Source organism: Crinia signifera, chromosome 1 (genome assembly GCF_055691185.1).
Source record: "Crinia signifera chromosome 1, ASM5569118v1, whole genome shotgun sequence".
NCBI classification, from domain to species: domain Eukaryota; kingdom Metazoa; phylum Chordata; class Amphibia; order Anura; family Myobatrachidae; genus Crinia; species Crinia signifera.
In genome coordinates, this window is record NC_139217.1 from 452,670,757 (window position 1) to 452,693,311 (window position 22,555).

Below are 22,555 nucleotides of genomic sequence, written 5' to 3' on the forward strand. Positions count from 1 at the left end.
GATAGATAGATAGATAGACTGCTGATAGATAGATAGATAGATATGATCTAGGCATTAGATAAATAGATAGATAGATAGATAGATAGATAGATAGATAGATAGATATGATCTAGGCATTAGATAGATTAGATAGATAGATAGATAGATAGATAGATAGATAGATAGATAGACTGCTGATAGATAGATAGATAGATATGATCTAGGCATTAGATAGATAGATAGATAGATAGATAGATAGATAGATAGATAGATAGATAGATATGATCTAGGCATTAGATAGATAGATAGATAGATAGATAGATAGATAGATAGATAGATAGATAGATAGATAGATAGAGGGGATAGATAGATAGATAGATAGATAGATAGATAGATAGATAGATAGATAGATAGATAGATATGATCTAGGCATTAGATAGATAGATATGATCTAGGCGATAGATAGATAGATAGATAGATAGATAGATAGATATGATCTAGGCATTAGATAGATAGATAGATAGATAGACAGACAGACAGACAGACAGACAGACAGACAGACAGACAGATATGGTGCAGAAGGCAGTGCTCTGCGTGTGAGTGGCATAAGATTACAGGCAGCAGTTGGCAGGCAGTGTGCACCGTGCCCAGTGGAATCACACGTGTGACCAGTGTCGGTGGATTTCCACTCCCAGCCTTGGCTTGCACCCAGCAGGGCGGCCGGGCCGGGTTTTGTTGGCTGCCGCCGCCTGTGACGTGTGCCCGGGGAGGGACAGAGCAGAGATGAAGCCTAGAAGGTTTTAAACAGCAGACAGCCGGGAGACAGAGAGGAGCTGGGGATGTATTGTGGGTGCGTGGATCCTGCGGGGAGCAGCTGCCTGCCAGGGGGAGGATAGCAGCCTGCAGGGGGCACGGGAGCTGCACATTGCACCGGATCCTTACTGCTGTCACAGATCCCTGCACTCTGCTGCTGCTGCTGACACTATGGGGGATCATGCAAACCTGGATGCTGCCTGGGATTACTCCAAAGCGCACAGCAAGTGCCACAGCCCTGCTCTGCCATGGACAGGTAAGCACTGGCTGCGTCTGGTACCTATGTCACGCATGGACCTCCTATTTGCTTGGGTCAATTTATATAGTCCCCTAGGACCATTCTATTTATTTGTTTATCTTACCCCCAAAACTACTTGTTTATACTCCTGTATGTGTCAGATGTGCATGCCCCATAGCCATGGCTGTGTACATGGGCTTGCACTATTGCAGTCCTCTGTAAATGTCAGGGGGTGTGCAGTGAGTGGAAGATCTGGGGCTGCTGTCTAGTAACAGGAGCTGATGGAAGAGAACCTTGCACAGTGGCTGCTCATGTCTTCTGCATGCACTGCATGATGTGATTGGTGTATTTATCAGAGATTTCCCTTAGATCTCCTCTGCATCACCTGCGCAGGTCCTTGGGATCACCATATTGCACAGGAACAGCCTTTGGGATCTGGGACCTGCTGGCCTGTAAAACATCTCTTAATTACCTAGGGAGATGTTGGGAGCAGTGTACCCACTAATCAGGTCACCGTGATCTGCCCAGTAGGACTAAATACATCTAATTAAGTGTCAGTACTAAGAGATCCATTGTGTTCATGTGGAATGCATGCGCCTGTGAATTTCACGCTGTGATGTGAAGCCTAGATCATAAGACTCTGTTGTGAGCCTGGATGTAACCTTGCTTTGTATTGTATCACGTAACATGTTGCTAAATCAGGGTGTTGTTTTGAGGGAATCAGCCCCAGGCATCAGAAGGGGAGATTCAATAAAGTGATCTTTGGTTTTGCAGCTGTATGTGGCCACTTCAGTATGTGTCTGATCTGCCCACTGATTGCAATTCTGTCTCTGCCTCCTTGCAGAGGCATGAGTTTCCAGAGCAGGTGACTAGCATATGCTGCACAGCACATGGGCAGGAGAGCGGCAGGGAAAGGGTTAACCAGACCTGTCACACAGATCATATAGAAGTGTTGCCAGCGCCATCCAGAGGCATTGCATGTTGCAAGCTCCAAGTGACAGAATGCTCTCAGCTGTTCTCCTAGGCTGGTCAGGTGATGGCTTGTTGGGAGAGCAGCGGTAGGGGGTCTTGGCTATGGTAGGGGGTGGGATTTCTTGTGCCCACCTTATGCCACTTTTTCTATCATTCAGACTGTTATACCCATCACCCCCAGTGAGCTGGCCAGGAAGAGGAACATGAACTGTAGTAGAGGTAGTTTCGCTAGAATGATAAACATCCTGTACAGACTCTTATTTAATACACCCTCTGTTTGTTTATTCTCCAATGCCCTTAGGGAAGAAGGATACACCTATCGTTATAAGAAATGGCAGTCTTTTTCCTGCTACGCCTTCTGTGGGTGAATGTTGCATATGGTACGGCGGTGTATGAGTTCTCAAGAAGAAATCAGTTTGTCGTACCTGCGCTGTGTTTGTAATGCAATCCCTGGCTGTACTATAAGCCAAGCCTGTATTCCACTGTAATAATAGGAAACTTAATACAGGGCCTACAGCAGAAAGTACTTATAGGTTAGAAGCGGGGAGAGGCTGAAACGCAAATCTGCTAATTGTGTTAATAAAGGCGCTTTACTTACTGCCCAAAGTACCCGCTAGCTACACCTGGGCATTTAAGTCTAAGTGACTGGTATTACATAAGAATTGACTGATACCCCGTTCTCACTGCAGGCAAATTCCCGGGTCGACCCGGAAATTTGGCTTTTAACACACATTTTTTTTGCAGTGTGAACGGGTCGCATACCCGGATCTCATACGTGGGTAAAACCCTTCTTTTTACCCGTGTTTGAGATCCGGGTTTGCAGACACTGGTTGACCCGTTCTCACTGCATAAAAACCTGTGTTAAAAGGCAAATTACTGGGTAGAACTTCTTCGCCCGGGAATTTGCCTTGCAGTGAGAACGGGGGTCCGTCCCAGCAGTCCCCGGCATTTTAATGCCGAGTAAAAGCCGTGTATTTCTCACTCCGTGAGAACACGGTATTAACAATCTATTAGTTTTATCACTTTTTTTCCTGTAAGCTATTACTTTCTGTTATCATATAGATTTATTTGTATTACTGATTTTGCCTAGGAGACGGCACTAGTAACTCTACTCCTAAGTGTATGTAGTTTGTTCGGGCTTAAGGGGTTCTATGTACTAAGCCATAGATGGAGATAAAGTACTAACCAATCCTCTCCTAACTGCCATGTTGCAGGCTGTTTGGTAAGTGACAGTTAGGAGCTGATTTGCTGGTACTTTCTCATTTAGTTCATAGACTCATGTCTGTTGTACTAGAATTCGATAAGTAAAGCAGATGGTCGGTGTATAATGACTGAACTTAATGCGGAGCATGTTCTTTAAAGTTAGAGTTACTTTAAAACAAGTTTTCATTTTAATTGGAGCAAGTAGATGCTCTCCTTTTCTTATCAGTCTTCATGCAGCTTTCACACTTCTAGAAGTCTGCGCCGCACTGTTGGAGAATCATTACACCACCCGCTGCTAAGGTTCTCCGCCTGCCCTTTGCTGGTTTTATCTACAAATTATTTGTTTTCCAATTAGCGTTTTCAGTTTAGAGTCTCACATTTCCATATGCATTTCTCTCTATGGCGACACTGATTTATTTCCGCTGTCTGTTTAATGCAGCTCTGAAACACTACTGGAGGAAATTTACCAAGATGGGAGATGTATTTCACATGGAATGCTGCTGTGGCCAATCCATCAGAATCTAGTTTTTATTTAGCGCCTTCTAAAAGATAATAGATTTTATCTGATTGGTTGCCGTAGCAACATCCAATCTGTAATACAATTCCCATCTTAGTAAATTTCCCCCAGTGAATCTAGTGTTTCGGAGCTAAGCATATGCCAGATAGTTGCGAATGTGTGGTTAATATCTAACCTCCACACTGGGCACCACAAAACACAAAAACCTACTTGTCCCAATTCATTTGTACACCGTTGTATCTGGCGGCAATCTAGAGGTAAAAGTACTATGCTTTGCAGCGCGAGATCATGCTAAGGCGGAATTTGTTTTACTTTTATATGGAAAATATGTGAATCAGCGATTTTCATAGACCTAAAGCAGTGATGGTACCTGGAAATAAATGCTCAATATTTATGTAATGACCAGAAAAATCTGCATATTCCACTCTATTTATTTATTTATTTATTTATTTATTTATTTATTTATTTACTTATATTAGTAATATGGCGTACTGTTGGAGTCTGCTTCCAGATTTATATACCACTTATTAAGGCTTTCAGGCTGTAAAGTGCTTTATTAAGTGGCTTAAGTTATCTTTGTTCTCACCTTACTGGATATCGCATCATATGTTAAACTTCTTCCTTCCTTCCTTTCTTCCTTTCTTCCTTTCTTCCTTTCTTCCTTTCTTCCTTTCTTCCTTTCTTCCTTTCTTCCTTCCTTTCTTCCTTTCTTCCTTTCTTCCTTTCTTCCTTTCTTCCTTTCTTCCTTTCTTCCTTTCTTCCTTTCTTCCTTTCTTCCTTTCTTCCTTCCTTTCTTCCTTCCTTCCTTTTTTTAATCGGTATGTTGTTGTCACTACTATGACCCTTAATGATTGTTTTGGTTCTGTGAGTAATGGTGAAGTCAATTAAAAAGGTTTTATGTACCATATGTTGTGTGTTAAGGGGTGTACACACGGTGAGATTTTGACTAGATAGTCAAAATCTCCTGGAAGGTTAGCCAAAATCTCCCTTTTTTTTCTACTGCGTAGTCAATATTGTCTAGCATAGATTGACTGCAAACAAGGCAATTTTGTCTAGATCAGAGGCGTCAGGACCCCACACAGTTCACGTATTCTAGGTCACCCGACAGGTGCACTCATTACTCACTGACTCATTTTAAAAGATCCGCAGGTGGAGCTAATTTTTTCACTTGTGACTCTGTGAGGAGACCCTCAAAACATGCACCGTGTGGGGTTCTGAGGACCGACTTTGAGAACCTGTGGACTAGATCACATATACCATGGGTCTTCAAACTGAGGCCCTCCAGATGTTGTGAAACTACAAATCCCAGCATGCCTTGCCACAGTTTTAACACTCCCTTATAGCAAAACTGTGGCAAGGCATGCTGGGATTTGTAGTTTCACAACATCTGGAGGGCCGCAGTTTGAAGACCCATGTAGACTATCATTACTTAAACAAAATCGCTTAGCCAAAATCTCTCAAAATTGCTTCGTCAAAATTGTCCATTAGCCAAAATCTCCCGGTGTGTACACCCCTTAAGTCCACTGACATACCTGTACTATCTGGAATCTCTCTTCCACCTGATGGATTGTCCTCAACTAGATAAAGATTGGTTTTTTTTTTTTTTTTTTTTGTCTGTTTTTAACTTCAGTTTCATTTGTAATGCTGTGTACACACGGCCCGACCCGACAGCTGTCAATACTGATCCGATATCGGTGGGTGCTGGCATCGGCCGGGAGGGATGGATGGAGTACCGGGGAAGGGAGAAGGGATGCTGTATTGAACAGCATGGAACTGCATTTGAACTGGCAGATCGAAGCTGAAATAGACATGCCTGACGACAAGACAAGACTATTTCAGCTTTCAATCTGGGTGCTGCGCATCAGGATCAAATGCCGATAACACTGTCCGATTCGCTGTCCTTTTCGATTCCGTCTGGACTGTAGTCGAAATCGAATTGGAAATTACACTGAATTGAGCCGTGTGTGCACAGCATAAAATTCCCCATGCACAGGTCCGACCTGTCTGACGCACAAGTCGGACCGGTTTTCTCTTTAACTCCCCGGGAGGGCTATCGCCTGACACGGCACTTGACGTGCCAATTTTTACATGTACTGAATCGCATGCTATTTATCGCATGTAAAAGACCTCCCGATGAGCTGCCAGGGGAGATCAAGGGAAATCTGATGTGATACATCGCAAGTGCTAAAAAGGATCTGATACGCATCGGATCCAATTTGATGTCTATCTGATTTGGCCAGTTTTAATCAGATCTATCGGGCCGATCCTTCGGAATCAGATGAAAACAGGGCAAATCGGCGCTGTGTATGGGAACCGTAACATAGCCAGTTACTTTAGGTTTTCTGAATAAATTAAAAGCTCAGACGTTTTGCTCTGTGCTTTATTTATTTTTGTGGTGATGCCCAGCGGAACGCATGTTCAGGTCCCCTCATTTTGGTCTGCTTAATTCTTCTAACTAGTTCCAGAAACAGGGAAACCCTTTTCAGAAATGAATTCAATAAACATCTGCACACAAGCAAAGACGTGTGGAAAATAGTAGAAATCCTAGAAAAAGCCCTGGTTGTGCTCCACTTCCCATTTATATGCAGATTGTAATCATACTTCCAGTATATGGGGGTGTTACTTTGCTAATATTATCCCTTGCACTGAAGCACTTTGTTCTTGGAATAAAGATCTGTACATGCAAAAAGCTCATTGGCCACGGGTTCAGTTATTAACCCTTTGGGTGCCAGCGTTGATGGTCAGCGATCCTCAAAATATCCGCTAAATGACAGCGCCGCTGACAGCGACTGTACTATTTTTGGGTGCAACTTCAAGTAATTGACTTGGCTGTAAGGACAGTTGCTGTGGGCGGCGCCGGCACGTTTAGCGCATATTTTAAGGATCTCACAGCAAAGTTTGCACTCAAAAGGTTAAACCACAGGGTAACAAAGCAACAGACTCCTGGTGGTAATGTTACAGTAAGTTCAAAATGCGCCTGATCTTACGCTTAATAGTAGTGGTTTCAGGTTTGCAGGCAAAAGCGCCGCCGTTCAGTAAATACACCCACAATCTAAAAGACTTGGCGCTTTTAAACTGTGCCTATCCCGAACTATTCCCCTCTAGTGCCAAGCACTAAAGTTCCCGTTTTTACTGCCTAGCCCTAAATCTCCCCCCCACCCTAGGCAGAACTCTGGGAGGCAATGGAGTCATCTGCCATTGGGCTTCTGCTCCCAAAAGGGGCACCACTCCTCCCCTGCGAGTTTGAATCGGTTAATTGAAAGCAGTCTATTGCTTCTGTGTGTGACCAGACTGTATATGACACCAGGTGAGACTTCCGTCTATGCAAGGGTCTAAGAGATACAATGGTCCTTGGCAACAGCGCATCAATTCAAAATCCATAGCAAAAACATATTTATCTTGAGTTTTAGTAACTCCGTACAGGGCACTATTTTGTTTTGGTTTAAAGGGCAGAATCCTGGCAGCAATATAGTCCATTGTCATTGTCACCTGTGTTTATGCAAATGAAACTTTAGAACGTCGTCGCTAGAAAAACACACAGCTTTAATCAGCTTACGCTTATTTGTGTAGCTGAGCTATTTCTGAATAGTGATTTGGGCGGCACGTTACATAGAATCACAGCGCCCCCTAGTGTGCACACGCTTATATTCCTGCAAAGAGAATTTGAGCTGTCCATTTTTTATATTGTAAAAGAGGTCCAAAAGGGGAAAAACATTGTTTCATTATTTTGCAAGCGTTATCCGATTGATAACCCTTTACGTGTCAACGTTTCTGTGAGAGAGCCTCATAATATGCACTTTTGGGGGAGGGGGGGGGAAGGGGTGCATTTAACCCTTTGAGTGCCAGGTGAGTCTGTCAAAATAAGTGTTAAAATTGGCAGGCCAAAAGTTTTATTAATCATAATGACCTGTAACGTTCAACTTGCATGTATATAGGAAATATCATTTTTACACAACATTTTTTATTTTGACTTTATATAACAAACCTTAGCAACGCTGGCGTTTTTAGCAGATCTCTCGAACATCTCTCACAGATGTCGGCACTCAAAGGGTTAACTAAACTATAACGAATTGACTTGGCTGTGTTTCGTTATTTACTAAACTAAAAGAACAGACGCTGTGAGCAACGCTGGCATTTTTAAGCGGATATTTTGAGGATCGCTCGCAGCAATCTTGGCACTCAAAGGGTTTAGATAAATTGAATGTTTAAAGTCCAGGTAGGTACAATGTGTTCTCTTGTGCCACGTTTGCACCGAAGGTGGTTTGCCAGCGCACAGGAAATACCACGTGCAGTTGCGAAGTTAACCATGTTTGCTTTTGAACTTTATTAGTTCTCATCTTGTGACGTATTCGACCGTATATGTCATTGGCTGAGTGAGTCTGTATTACCTTGCACTTGAGTTTCACCCAGTATCGCAAAAATAACCATGAACGTGTTCCTCTGTGTCATTGCCCTTCTTGCAGCCCGGGCTAGGGGACCCAATGTCTGTCTTTCCAGCTGGTGCGGTACTAGAACCCTGCAGCCTGTCTGTAACAGCTGTAGGATCCAGTCTGACTTGTTCATTATCATTCTAGGTTTTGTGAGCTGGGGATACGGTAGGAATGTTTGCAGGCTCTAGTATGTATATAGGAGACATCTGTGAACATTCCGGGGCTCATGGGTCTCCTGGGAGGTTACTGGGAAACCAAATGTAATTATCGCTGCGCATATTTCACCTTGGATTTGGGTTTTAGTCGTCAGTGAGGAATTCCTTTCTCTTGTTTACGTTTCCGAGCGTACAATTTAACGGCATACTTTGGAATTAAATGTCACTCTGAACACACAAACCTGTGCGCACACACGCAGATAAAATAATTGGATTAACCAATAATTCGTCGGTAGATCCAGAACCCTTTTGATGTATGGAATCTTGTACTTATTGGATGTCAGAAGACGATGGTCGGCTGTAAATGGAATCAAGAACACAAAGGGCTCATTCTTCCGATGAAAACGCTGAGGCCCTGTGCAAGGTTAAGTAGATTACAAGTTGTGCGTGAGATACATAAATACACCACACACTTATTGTGCAATAAGGCCCTGCAGATTTGAGCTGCTGATGTGGTTTTAGTTTGCGCTTAAGGTATTACCCTGCTGCCTCCATCACATTACATCTGCTACACATCACTTACAGATGTCCGTCAGTCTCGATGAGCCGCATTTACAGATGTGTCAAGACTCAAGATCACTTACTATTAATGCCACAGATGTGTATTTTTAAAGGGGAAACGATGAAAACGTCCCCCCTCTCATGTTAGTGATGTGCGCACGGATCCTGTAGACCAGGCATGTCCAAAGTGTGGCCCTCCAGCTGTTGTGAAACTACACATCCCAGCATGCATTGCCATAGTTTTAGCATTCGCTAATCGCAAAACTGTGTCAAGGCATGATGGGACTTGTAGTTTCACAACAGCTGAGGGCCATAGTTTGGACATGCAGTAAAGGGCTGTTTTGAGTCTGCGTGTTCCATCTGACACTAACCTTGTCATTCAGAAAGATTAGACATACAGAATTGGGAAGGGAGTAAATTTGGTACTGTGCACAGATGGGTATGAGTCAAAAGGGTCAACGCTTGAAATGTCGACATGAGTTTTTCACTGGTTTTTGTTTCGAAAGCCGTCATGGACACTGCATTGGTTTTTTGCTCACCGTGCTTCGGACACGGAAACAATGCTATTCTCCCTCCACGCCCACGTGTATGGTATGGTATGAAATACCGCCTGTTTTTGAAAAAAAAAATGGTGACCGTCGACAATACACAGACGTTTTTGGCAGAACGGGTCAGACTGCTTCTAAAGTCGTGCCCGTTCTGCCAAGATCCCTGTTCAATGCTGTCTGGAAAGACAGCATTGAATAGGTCCCCGCCGCTATTTTCTCTGTCGGAAATAGCGGCTGGAGATTGAATACCCCCCATAATCTTATTTTTGGGGCTGGGTCTTGGAGTGTCTACACTCTCTGAACAGAAACAAAGCTGGTTACACCATGGAGAAGGAGTCCTGTTATACTAATGTAATTAAGATTGCCAGGAAAATCTGCTTTACAAAAAGTTTCCTTTTTAAATGTGCCATCAAGACGTGTGCAGTAAGTGCTTTGGACTAGGATATGGTTTTTCTAGGTGACAATGACTGGGATCCAGACTATTAGGTTGTTGCACGTAAAAAAGTTGTTAATGACCGACACATGGGAAGGTCAATATGAGGTTTTTTATATATTTTTTCATACTTTTTCATACTTTACCATCCACATAGACTGATTGGGAACTGTATATTGTGCTGGGAGCAGCAGTAGCGGAGCGAGGCAGTGGACCATGCAAGACTACATATTGACACCAAAAAGTTTGAAAAACTCATGTAAAATTTTTGTGGTTGACCAAGCCCCTTTAACCCAGTTACTGTCGTCCTTATGTCAACACACCTCTGATCATGCGTGTGGGGCAATACCCCATACTTCAAATTGTTGGGGCACTATTCAAGTATTTGGGGGGGGGGGTTACTGCAATAGACCATTAGGTTAGAAGTTTGGGTACCCAAAAGTCTGGACTTTTTTGGCCAATATCTGCTCTTCAACTCAGAATTTCTCAAGCAGAAATTGCCAGAACGTCTGTTGGCAGAAACTATTGAATAGCTGCCGATGTTCCTTTTCCTACTGGACTGCACACATTCTACACAGGCAGCACACTGCTGACATCATTGAGGTCTTGGTGATGTCACCAGCCCATAATGCATTGATAAGGCTGCCTTTTCGGAGAAGTATGTAAATATGTTGAAAGGCCTCCTCCATTGTGTCTCATTTTTTTGTTGTATGACAGATGTCTTCACGTTTTACATAGACGTTGTCACAGCGTGTGTGTCAAAGTGTTTTTGTTTGGTTTTTCTTTAATTGCACATTGCTTAAGTGTTATGTACACGATGTAAATAAACCTACACTTGAATACAGACAACTTATTTTCTTCTTGTTTTGTGAAGAGGGGACATGAAGACCAACTGGATAGTCGAATGCGTTTTCAGAGTTTTCTTACCCATACTGGAGTTTGATCTGTGTTGCGGCTTGTTGTAGATTTGGAAGTTACTACAGGCTGAAGCATCGTCTGAGTCTGTAGTAATCTTGTGGTTTGTTTTAAGTCTAGCAAAAAAACACAACTGACACCAGCGGGTATCTATTGACCTGGTGTTTTTGCTCTTCTACACACAGGTGTAAATATTATATGTCTGAAACATATGTACTGTCTTGTTATTTGGGGCAACAGAAATAGTTCTTGCTTTCTAGTAGCAGATTATGGGCCAGATGTACGAAGCTTCTAAAGTGATAAAATGGAGAGTGATAAACAACCACAACCAATCAGCTCCTGCCTGACCTTTTTTAAACACAGTCTGTGACGAGGCAGGTAGGAGCTGATTGGTTGTTTATCACTTTCGAAGCTTAGTGCATCTGGCCCTTAATCATTTGGCTCCTGGGTGGTGCTCTCTGTTTTTGGAGTTGTTTTAAATTCTCTTTGGGTCAGTTAAGGTGGCCATACTCTATTGTGAATTCTCCCAGCAATGTATGGCCATCTAATCCCACTTGAGCCACCCAAAGCCCGACGTTGGTAGTTGCACCGGACCTGGCAGGTTACTCATGCCAGTCACCTGGAACAGGAATGGCATATAGAGGCTACAGATGTGTCGATATACATCTAGCCTCCTTTTGTGTTAAACGGCCCGTTTAGTTGTGGTAGCGCCGGGCATCTGTTTACGAAACATTTTTCATTCAATAGCATATTATTTGCAAAATGAACACACAGCAGCTTCTGCTGGTTAAAATATGCTGCATGCCTATATTTCACGTTCTTCAATGTTTCATTTCTTTTATGTATATACCGCAGCAATAACACGTGTCTATAGACATGCCACATATCATTTTAATCAGCAGAAGCTGCTATTTGCTCCGATTTTGAAAAAGAAGATGCTATTTAATAAGAATGTTGCAAAAAAGACGCCCCGCACTTTCGTGTCCAAAAATCTCACCCATTATGCATAGGGTGGCTTGTATCACATGGAGGATAGATGTATGTGGACACCTCTGTATGTTTAACTGGCTATTTGTTGATCAAGAAACCTTGTAATAACTGCAATGTCATGTAACCAGAGCTATCAAGTCTCAACAACGGCACAGATTCCACCGCACCCTCTCAATTATTTTGTGCTAATTGGTCTTTCGCAGTCACCATGGAGGAGGAGTTAAAGGATTACTAATATTTGGTGTATACAATTGCGATCATATGAAGTTATATAATCACGTACTGTTCTTACACGACTTCACATTATCCATATGTTTGTTTATTATTTTCTATCTGTACTAAATGTTGCAAACGCCAGCGCTTCTTCTGAAATTCCCATCTGTGCCGCGTTGTGTAATGAACTGCAAAATGTGCCTAAAGGCGTTAATGAGTAAAATCTCAAATTTGCTTAAAGGAATGTTTATTATGTTCATTTTTTTTTCTCTCCGTCTTCTCATCTTAAAATATGAGCTAATTGTTTGGTGCCACTATAGATTAAGTCATTTGCTATGAGACTGAAGTCCCTGACGGACTGGGAATTTGTATGCAAAACGCTCCAGGCTTCCAGTGTTTATATGATCGGAGACTCTGAGTTACAACTTGTTGTGCAGTAGCTTTCATAATTGTATTTCTGTTACCATTTTTAGAAGTAGTAAGACTTCAGTCATTTCTTGTTCCTTTTTGTGCTATTGAATTAACTGCAGTCAGTGAAGTTTTATGTAATAAAGATACACGCAAAGAATAAGCAAACGCAGAAGAAGAATTTTACGGTGCATAGAAACATAGAATTTGACGGCAGATAAGAACCACTTGGCCCATCTAGTCTGCCCCTTTTTTAAACATGTTACCTCAAACCATATTTGATCCTTATTTTTTTTTGTAAGGATATCAATATGCCTATCCCAAGCATGTTTAAATTGTACTACTGTATTTGCCTCTACCACCTCTGATGGGAGGCTATTCCACTTATCTACTACTCTTTCTGTGAAGTAATTTTTCCTCATTTCCCCTGAATCTTCCTCCCTCTAGTTTCAGTGCATGTCCTCGTGTTCTGCTGCTCCTCTTCCTGTGAAGAATGTCTCTCACCTGTACCTTGTTAAAACCCTTGATATATTTGAAAGTTTCTATTATGTCCCCCCTTTCCCTTCTCTGCTCTAAAGTATACATATTAAGATCTTTTAGTCTTTCCTGGTACGTTTTGTGATGTATGTGCAATATGGATGGTCATCAATTTTGGCTTAATATCTTGCTCAGAGACCATATTGCTCGGTGTACGATTTTCATAATTGACGGGAAAGTTTGGCAAAAAAAATTGCAAGCTTTTTTGACTTAAACTTCTTGTTCTGAGGTTCCCCACCCCTGCTCTATTCTATTTTAACTAGAAATAGCTGATGCATTGTACACATTTTTTTTTTTTTTTTTTTTTTGCCATATTCGAAGGACCATGCTCCAGCGACTATTAAGGGCTGGCTGCGGGAGCTCGCTCCTAGTAATTTATCAACCACAATACACAAAAAACACGGGCGATACTGGCTAAAATCGCTCTGTGTGTACAGGGCTAAGACTCCTGATAACCAGATAACTGTCTACAAGAAGTGTGGGGTACAGTGTTCATATAAGCGCTGAAATACAGACCATGCTGCACTAGAAGCAGAGCAACAACCCAAGCAGGGAAGGCAAATTGCATGGGTTTTATATACACTAGGGTGGTGTGTTTTTTTTTTTTTTTTTTTTTTTTTTTTTTTTTGGGGGGGGGGGGGGGGGGGGGGGCAAATCCAAAAATACATGATTGGGAACCGCAATGGGTGCAGCCTTTTGCCATACTCTATAGCATGGAATGCCCTCCCTTCAAACCTCCATATGTGTTGATCAGTTCCATATATAAAATCCCGATTTTGGCTTTTTTGGTTTCTAAGCAGACCTGAACGTTCATATGAGTCCCTGCCCCAGTGAGGCATGCAATAACTATAGTGACACAATACCATGAATAGCAATTGGGACACTCATGTCAAACTACGTGCACATACTAGGAATTAAAACTGGAACTCCACTGCTGTGATTTTACGTAATGCTGGTACACACTGGCTGATGTATCAGCCGTTCACATGATAGGACATGTACCAGGGTTATATATGAACATCGTCATTCATATCGCATCAGTCCTGCAGCACTGCCAATGACTGATGCATCTTGCTGTTTTGCCCTAGAGGCCGTGGGTGACTGAGCTCACAACTGGATGGCCACATATAAACGTGCCACCCAGTTGTGACGTCAATTGTTCATCCAATGTGTCATGGCTGAAAAGTTTGCATACACTTACCAATCATCAGATCTGATGTCCAATCAGTCGTACTAGAGTGTACACCGCTTAAGTGTGCTACCAGTGTTTGGACCGTCATCTTTAGAATGTATTTTATCCACATTCATGTTAACCTTTTTTTTTTTTTTTTCTCTCAGTGAAACTGTGATCGTCCATTTGTTGAACGTGAGTTGAAATTGGCAGCCAGCATGCTCCAAAAACTCTTCCTCGCCTACTGTGTACCCCTGGCTCTTATTCTATTGATCTGCATAGCATCTATGGACGGTAAGTATAATGCGCCATGTGGATACTACAGCGGCGCATTGTCTGAGTGTTTCTAAATGCACAATGATGTGGAATGAGTAGCGTCCTAAAAACTCAACCCAGAATAATATCTATCTATCGCCATTCCGAGGTTGGGGTGCAGTGGCCTGTGACCACATGCTCAAAGAAATAATCAGGGGGCACAATACTCGCCATAATAAACTCCCCTCAATATACAAATAAATAATGGGGTTCATGAATTGATCAATGCATTTAAGCTTGCAGCCCATCGCCAAGGGACCCCATTTCTCTGCAAATCCTGCACTAACAACTAGTCTCTTAAGAACCTGGCAACTGCTAAGACGTTCTAGATAGACTGAACATGTGATTGTTTCCTGGTTTAAAGTTCAACTGCCAACTACCTTATGGCTTTTAAAGGTGGGACTGTCACCAACACAACTCCTGAATTAGCACTTAGGGGGCAGCTGTGAAAGGTATAAGCTAACCTGGGTTGCTATGATCACAGAATGGTTAATTAAATTAAACCCCCGTAAAAAAGGAAATGTTTTATATATCTATATCTCAGAGAGAAAGTATTCTGCTTTCTTATATATTTTTGCCCCATATTTACCAACTATCCAGTCTGCGTGAATCACGTCATTGGTGTTGGTTACCCAGTTAAGTAGATTTGCAATAGTCTATTTTAGCTTTTGTAGTTTGGCTGTTACAATTCCCACTTTAAAACCCTGTATTGCGCCATATATATTGATGTCTTTAAAAAAAAAAAAAAGTTTGTTTCTTTGGCTGTTCCTAATACTGGCAGACTACATTGTACAGGAATCGGGTACTATAGTGTTACCGTTTATGTCTAACACAGTCACCCTAATCTCCTGCGGTAAACGACTCCTATACTAGAGTAAAACTGCCACATGTGCCACCTTTTGCAGAGCTCAGCGCAGCCTGAATTCTCTGCAGCTCCGATAGCTGCACATCTTAACTCTTAACATCTTAACTCCGATAGCTGGACATCCATAATGTCTATTGAGGGTAAATTGCTTCTTCTTCCGATCGATATTCTCAAGGCCGCCTGGTCTCATGTGCTAAATGATTTCTGTGGTTCTTTACAGATCACCAATGTGTTGGTTTGCCTGATATTCCTGTGTAAGCTTCTGTGTTGAGGTTAAATGCAAAGTTTGTCCAGTGTGCTCGCGGTTAAGTGTTTGTGCGGAGGAAGCTGGCGTATCGATGCCATTAGCGAGGACAAAACAGTCCGCTTGGCTGATTCTGAAGAATGATTTTGTGTCATGGGCTTTGAAACTTCCTGGCTCATGTGTTAGGTAAAGACTAAATTCTCCCTATTCCAACGATGCCAAATCCTCTCTTGGCACACACTGCTGTGAGCACATTCGCCATAGTGTGTTCTGTGCTTATGTGCTATATGCAGGAATGGAGTTCTCCTGCATTACCCAAAATTCACTCTTTAGAGTCATGAAATTTGTATTTTTTTTTTTTTTGTGCAGCCGTGTTTTAAACCAAGAGATGGAGAACCTTTGGCTTTCCAACTGTTGAACTACACATCCCAGCATGCCCTGCAACACTTTAAGCATGGCCAAATAGCAAAACTGTAGCAGGGCATGCTGGGATGTTTATGTTCCAACAGCTGGAGGGCCGAAGGTTGCCCATTCCGAACAGTCCTGCAGCTCCAAATAAACTTAATTGTTCATGTATAAATACCTTTAATCTGCCTGTATAATTAGTTTTTCTCCATTTGCCCACGACCCCTGTTCATCCTGCATAGCGTCAATTCACACATCTCATTCACTAACCAACAAGACCTTTTTCCGTGTACTTTTCTTAATACTTCCCCATTATACAGTGACCCATATTTTAAAATTCACCACAGACGTTCGTTCCCATAGTCCTTCAGCTCCACACAGAACTATTCATGCATTGCATACAAATACCTACTTTCAGCCTGCACTGCCCCGGAATGCTTTTCAGACCAACTGTTGGCTTCATTTAAATAAAGTATTTATACTATTAAATTAGATGGGAAGTAGTAATCGAAGCAAGTCATCGAAAGCAAGCAATGAGTTAGAACTGGAGTTTGGACTGGATTTGGACATAAACCGAAACACTGCCATGTTTTATTTTTGCTTTTCCCAAGATACCATCTATCTCAGCCTCTTAGGAAAGCTATGTATTACTCTTTGTTTTACTGTTTCTTTACCATGATCATCATCATATATCTCTGCCCCCACTGTATGCAAAGCCTGTATGCTGTACATTCGCTGGTTGCACACCCCGCCAGCAACAAGCTGGCAGGGTGTGCCAGCTTTGGAAGAAAAGTGCTACATAAATACAAATATTTTTACTGCTGCCTCTGAGCAGCATGATCAAGATGGCGCCGCTGATGGCTGCCTAGGAGCTGTGCAGCTCAGCCAAATATGTTCCCTGTGTGATAACTGTACTGTCTCTGCTTGTATTGTTACCTACCTGGCTGTTTCGGCGACCAGTGGCGCCGCTGATGGCTGCCTAGGCGCTGTGCACCTCGGTGGGTATGTGTTCCCCACATGTAATGTTTTATTGTAATGTATGTAATGCCTTCTCCCCCTGCCCCCCCCCCCCCCCCCCTTCATTCCTGCTTGATGCTGCACTGTAAATCCACAAAAAATTCCTAGTGTGCGCAAGCATACATGGCCAATAAAGTTGATTCTATTCTATTCTAATGGTATTTACTGTGAATTGGACAAATAAAAGGGGTTACAGTGCACCAACATTACTTACACCAACTTACTTGGAACTTTGAGGGGTAATTCAGGTTGGATTGCAAAAGCCAACTCCTTCTTTAATGGCCAAAACCATGCTGAACTGCAGGTGGGGCAGATGTAACATGCGCAGAGAGAGTTAGGTTTGGGTGAGTTATTTTGTTTCTGTGCTGGGTAAATACTGGCTTTATTCTTACACAGCAATTTAGATTTCAGTTTGAACACCCCTCGCCCCAAATCTAACTTTCTGCACATGTTACATCTGCCCCCACCTGCATGGTTTTTCCCATCAGCGAGAGATTTTGCAAGCCAACCTGATTTAGACCCTTTGTCTCCCTTCGTCTGCTATACCCTGTAACATGTTTTTGGGGGCAGGAGACCATTCACATGTGGGTTAAAAAAAAAAAAATTGTTAGAATTATGTGCAAAGTGTTTATGGATTAAATATAATTTACTTTATTTATTATATTTGTATTTAAATTCAGAATAGTATAGGCAGAATCTACTAATTTATGGTGGTACATCCTGCTGCTTACTGTGCCTCTACAATAGTAATCAAATAGGTTAGAAGTTGTGTATTTGTAAAGGGCAGTCGTGTGTGTGTGTGTGTGTGTGTGTGTTCTGCTGGGAGAGATCCAAACAGATCCCTCCGACATCTCTGATGTAAAGCGAAGCCCTTAGGCTCTTACAGGGTAACCCGGCATCTGGGGTTTAGTACATGCAAAATATGTGGTAAAACCCCAAATACTGTGTTTTTACCTAATTTTGGCATTGGCACCATATGTGCCTCACGTCTCATAATCTCATGTACTTATTACTTTTTATTCATATAAATAAAAAAAATGTTCTTTAAATTTAGAATAGTATAGGTGAAATATGTCCCACTACTTACTGCTCCTCTACCAACCGCATATGTACTAACCAATATCTGTACAATTTTTTTACATTAATTGTACAGAAGCTATTCAAATATTGGGGTTCTGAAAGCCAGTCTGGTTGCAACTTGTAAGTACTATGGGTAGGTGTATGAAGCAGTGATAAGGGAGGATAATCAAGCCAGAGGAGGAGTGGCCTATGGCAACCAATCAGTACTGAAGTAACCTCTATAATTTGCAGAATAATTATACAGAGCAGCTGATTGGTTGCCATGACCACTTCTCCTCTGCATCACTTCTCCTCCCTTATCACTGCTTCATACATCTACCCCAATGTCCAGTGCCCATATGAGCCAGGATTCGCTGTGCACGCAACGTTTTCACGGGCAAATGACTGGGCGGGCTGCAGTTAACCAATAGCCCTATTTAAATGGCTTTCCCTCAGGATGGTGCCATCAGAAATCTGCCATACGCAATGGGCATCCAAAAACAATTGAGTAGCTCCCAACAGTTCAGGGGGGAGCTATAGGGGGGGGGGATTTTGGAGTGTGCTGGAGTCCAACCTCTGTAACTGCCACTGGCAGGGAAGTCCAGGAACAGAGCATTTTGTACCTAATGGAATGGGTCATGTTGGAGTATGTATGTATGTTAACCTCTAGGCATGGCATGTGAGTTGGATGCTTTCGTTTCACCAGTCCTTAAATATATTCCTGACAACCTAGAGACTCTGGGAGAAACTTACTAAGATGGGAGTTCTATTTCAGATGGGATGTTGCTATGGGTAACCAATCTGATACTATCTATCTTCTAGAAGATAATAAGCAAGTAGATTCTGATTGTTGCCCATAGCAACATCCCATCTTGGTAAATTTCCCCCTCTGTGTCTCTTGTTCGGTCTTATGCGCTGCTCCAGGCAATGCAACGTAGACTGTAGATGGCGTTGATCCTCGGAGGGACAAGTCTGACTTTAGTGATGTATAAACAGCCCAGATAATGTAATTCAGACACAAGCAGCCAACAAGTTTTGCAATTAAGGTTAAAGCAAATAAGACTTTTTGCTTCTGACTCTGAAAGCCATGTAACCTATAGTAACTAGTGTTCTGGGAAATGTCCATAAAATGATTTTTCCTGCATATTAAGCAACCACCTAATGTACATTGGGCCTTATTCAGATCTGCGCTCAGTACAAATTTGTTTGGAAAATGGGCAAAACCATGTGCACTGCAGGTGGGGCAGATGTAACCTGTGCAGAGAGAGTTACATTTGGGTGGGGTGTGCTGAAACTGAAATCTAAATTGCAGTGTAAAAATAATGCAGCCAGTATTTACCCTGCACAGAAATAAAATAACTAACACAAATGTAACTCTCTCTATACAGTACATGTGACCCCCTTCTAATAAATAGCATTGCACCCTTCGTTAGCAATAGGATTAGACGGTGTACTTTTTTATTTTTTAGACTTTAATGCCCTATTACCAGTGTAACCTCATTTCCCTATCCTTTCCTACAGCACAGTCCCCACCAGGAAAGCCGGAAGTGACCAAGTGCCGATCCTATGAGAAGGAGACATTCACTTGCTGGTGGGAGCCAGGATCTGATGGGGGGCTTCCAACCAACTACTCTCTGCTCTATTGGACAGAAAAGTAAGCTATGTGTATCTCTAGGTTATAGCCTGCGTTCTCTTGTTCCTTTGACCTGTTTTGAGATGTGTCCTCCTGAAGAAAGGAAGTGACTGCGAAACGGGCGTCTGGAATAGACACTGAAGTCTGGTTTTTCTGTGACTCGATACACGTTCCCGTTTCCTAAATACAGCACTTCACTTTTAGAGTTTACATCCAATTATTCTGATACTTTTAAGGTGGGAGAGTCATCAAAGATTGTCGAGAGATAAAGTACCGACCAATTGGCTCCTTACTACCACGCTACGGACTATGTATAGAAAATGACAGGAGCTGATTGGTTGGTTGTTCCTCCCACTTTATCGCTCTTTATGCTTTGATAACCCTCACCCTTTGGGCAGAATTCAAGTAGCTGCGTTAGATCACAGCAGGCTAATTGATTCTCTATCCAATTATCCCTGAATCCAGGAGTTATTGTGGGCTATTTTTATCTTCTAAACTCGCTCAGCCTAGAACAGAAGTTAAGGTTAATGACTTTGCTCAAAAAGTCGGTCTCTATTGCAAAAATGTATCCCAATATATTTTGAGGGTCTTGTGGTGGTCTGCATTTTTATGTTTTCACTTTTAAACATTTACATTAAGCTGCAGCACACACTTAAGCTTTGAGTGTTGGGATTTTTATGAGGATCTCTCAGTTTTTTGTTTGTCAGGTTTTTGGGATTAACGATTTTATACATTTTCCTTGTATTCAGTTGCGGCTCCAGAGGTGGGTGGAGCTGTGGCACAGTTCTAATTTCAAATAGGAGAGCCACACCCACTGCCATTCCAAACTGACTCACTGGCAGTGGGTGTGGCTCCCCCCATCCTCTAGAGCAGGGGTGGCCAAACCTGTCCTAAAGATCTACCAACGGTGCATGTTTTCCAGGCAACCTGTGGATCTATAGTAGGAATGAATGCAGCATGTTTTAAAATGTGAAAGTTAGTAATGACTACAGCTGTGCACCAGCTAGGTAACCTGGAAAACGTGGACCGTTGGTAGATCTCGAGGACCGGTTTGGCCACCCCCTGCTCTAGAGCCGCCATTGTATTGTAGTCCAGACAGCCAGTGACATTAAAGGCCCATACACACTGGGCGACTTTCACGTGAAAGCTACTCCGTTTTCTCATTTGAACGGCTTTCAGCGTGAAAGGCACCCAGTGTGTACGGCCTGGCGATGCGTGCTCCCGCATCAACAGGAAAGCTGTTCATCTGCTGGTATTACCAGCAGATGAGTGGCTTTTGAGGACAGCCTTCCACATTGCTGTGCTATGGAAAGCCATCCTACCCCAGCTGACGGTGCCGGGCAGGGGGAAAGCCGCTCAGCTGCCCAGTGTGTATGGACCTTAACAGTTTGACCTTTTTTTCTTTTTTTTTAAAGCGTCCATCACTTTGGTGATTCTCTTAAGCTCATGGATTGTAACCTAATAGACACTTGTAGTTGCTTTATAAATGATCATCTTCTGCACATTTGTAACTCATGGAAGTTCTTTAATGTGGTTATCTCCATGTGCCCAACTGTGTATTGTGGTGATCTGTGTACCCATACAAGACAAGAGTTGTGTAATGGCTACACCCCTACTGTAGCACAGCTGCAGAAATTGCCCATTTCACTCCCTTTAGCTCATTTGCTGCTATTCCAACATGCCACAATTTTGTCCTTTACCCTGTTTTGTCATACTTATTTCCCACACTGACCTGCCCATTGACCAACGTCTAGTGCCCAAAAACTGTCACCTTTTGCACACGTGAACATGCAGCAATTTGTAAATGTCTCTGCTACTTTGCCTGTGTGTAGGCAATTTGTGCTGCTTAAATGGCAACTGAGACTTTTCCGTGTCATCAGATTTGTCATATAATATGATACAAGTGTCTTTGTCTAAAGTGTTTCTGTTGTATTCCAGGAGTAACAGGAGTACGGAGTGCCCGGACTATCGCACCTCTGGTCCCAATTCCTGTTACTTTGATAAGGCAAATTCTTTCTTGCGGATCTTGTATTTTACCTATGTGAAGGCAACCAATGCGCTTGGGACAAATGAGTCGGAGATCTTTCATTTTGAGATCGATCACATAGGTAAGATTGATTTTATTTTCATTTTTCACGATTCTGTAATCTGTATCCATCAAATTGCCCTGGGGTGGCTGGGTTGGTGTAACGTAAACTTTTCAGACTTCTGTTTGGTCATTGAAAGTCAAGACTTCACTTTTTTTTTTTTTTTGATCAAAGGTGATCTATTAATACAGGCTGGTTATCCCTTATTCGGATGTCCCAAAACTGAATATCTATCTATCTATCTATCTATCTATCCGTAATAATCCCAAGCATTTTGCATAAGGGGTACCCCATCTGCATAGCCTTGTGGTGCAGCTGGGAGAGTACTGTGTGTATATAGTATGTGGGATGGCCCCACTGTGGTAGGGGAAGATTTATATTGAAATAAGCTGTAATATTTTAGAAATCCAATGTGCACACACGCCATCTCCAGTTACAGAAGGGTATATGTACATCTGGTAACAACCAGTTAAATGGAGCAAATTCACCCAAAGCCCCAGTTTTCTACCTATCCTGATGCTGCGCGTTCTAGGTTGCTGGGTATAGAGTTACAATAAGAGACTAAGTTAAGAACAGTGGCTGACCGTCTAACACATTTCCTGGTGCTGAATCATTTTCAATCTTCATTTTTAAGGTCCATACTGAGTGATTTTTGCCCAACGGGTATGGACAACGATGATGGGAAAAATCACTCGGTGCGTACACGCTGAAAGACTTTTTTGCTCTTCTGAGCGATTTTTTCCCGGGGATGGAAGACTTTCCATATCGACCAGTGTGTATGGGTCTATACTCAAAATGAAATACAGTTAAAATCCTATTTTTCTGTAATTACAACACGTTTCTCCAT

The 22,555-nt window shown here is 42.4% G+C and overlaps 1 protein-coding gene across 1 annotated transcript in view; it reads left to right on the forward strand.

Annotated features, from left to right (window-relative positions):
- The first annotated feature begins 767 nt into the window (after positions 1-767).
- The window catches only part of PRLR (prolactin receptor), a 43,642-nt gene continuing 21,854 nt past the window's right edge, over positions 768-22,555 (forward strand). Inside the window, exons 1-4 of the mRNA XM_083154934.1 lie at positions 768-1,048; positions 14,251-14,377; positions 19,510-19,642; positions 21,560-21,729. Of these exons, the coding sequence (XP_083011060.1) occupies positions 14,302-14,377; positions 19,510-19,642; positions 21,560-21,729 (379 nt within the window). The 5' untranslated portion in view covers positions 768-1,048; positions 14,251-14,301. The remainder of the gene's footprint in view (positions 1,049-14,250; positions 14,378-19,509; positions 19,643-21,559; positions 21,730-22,555) is intronic.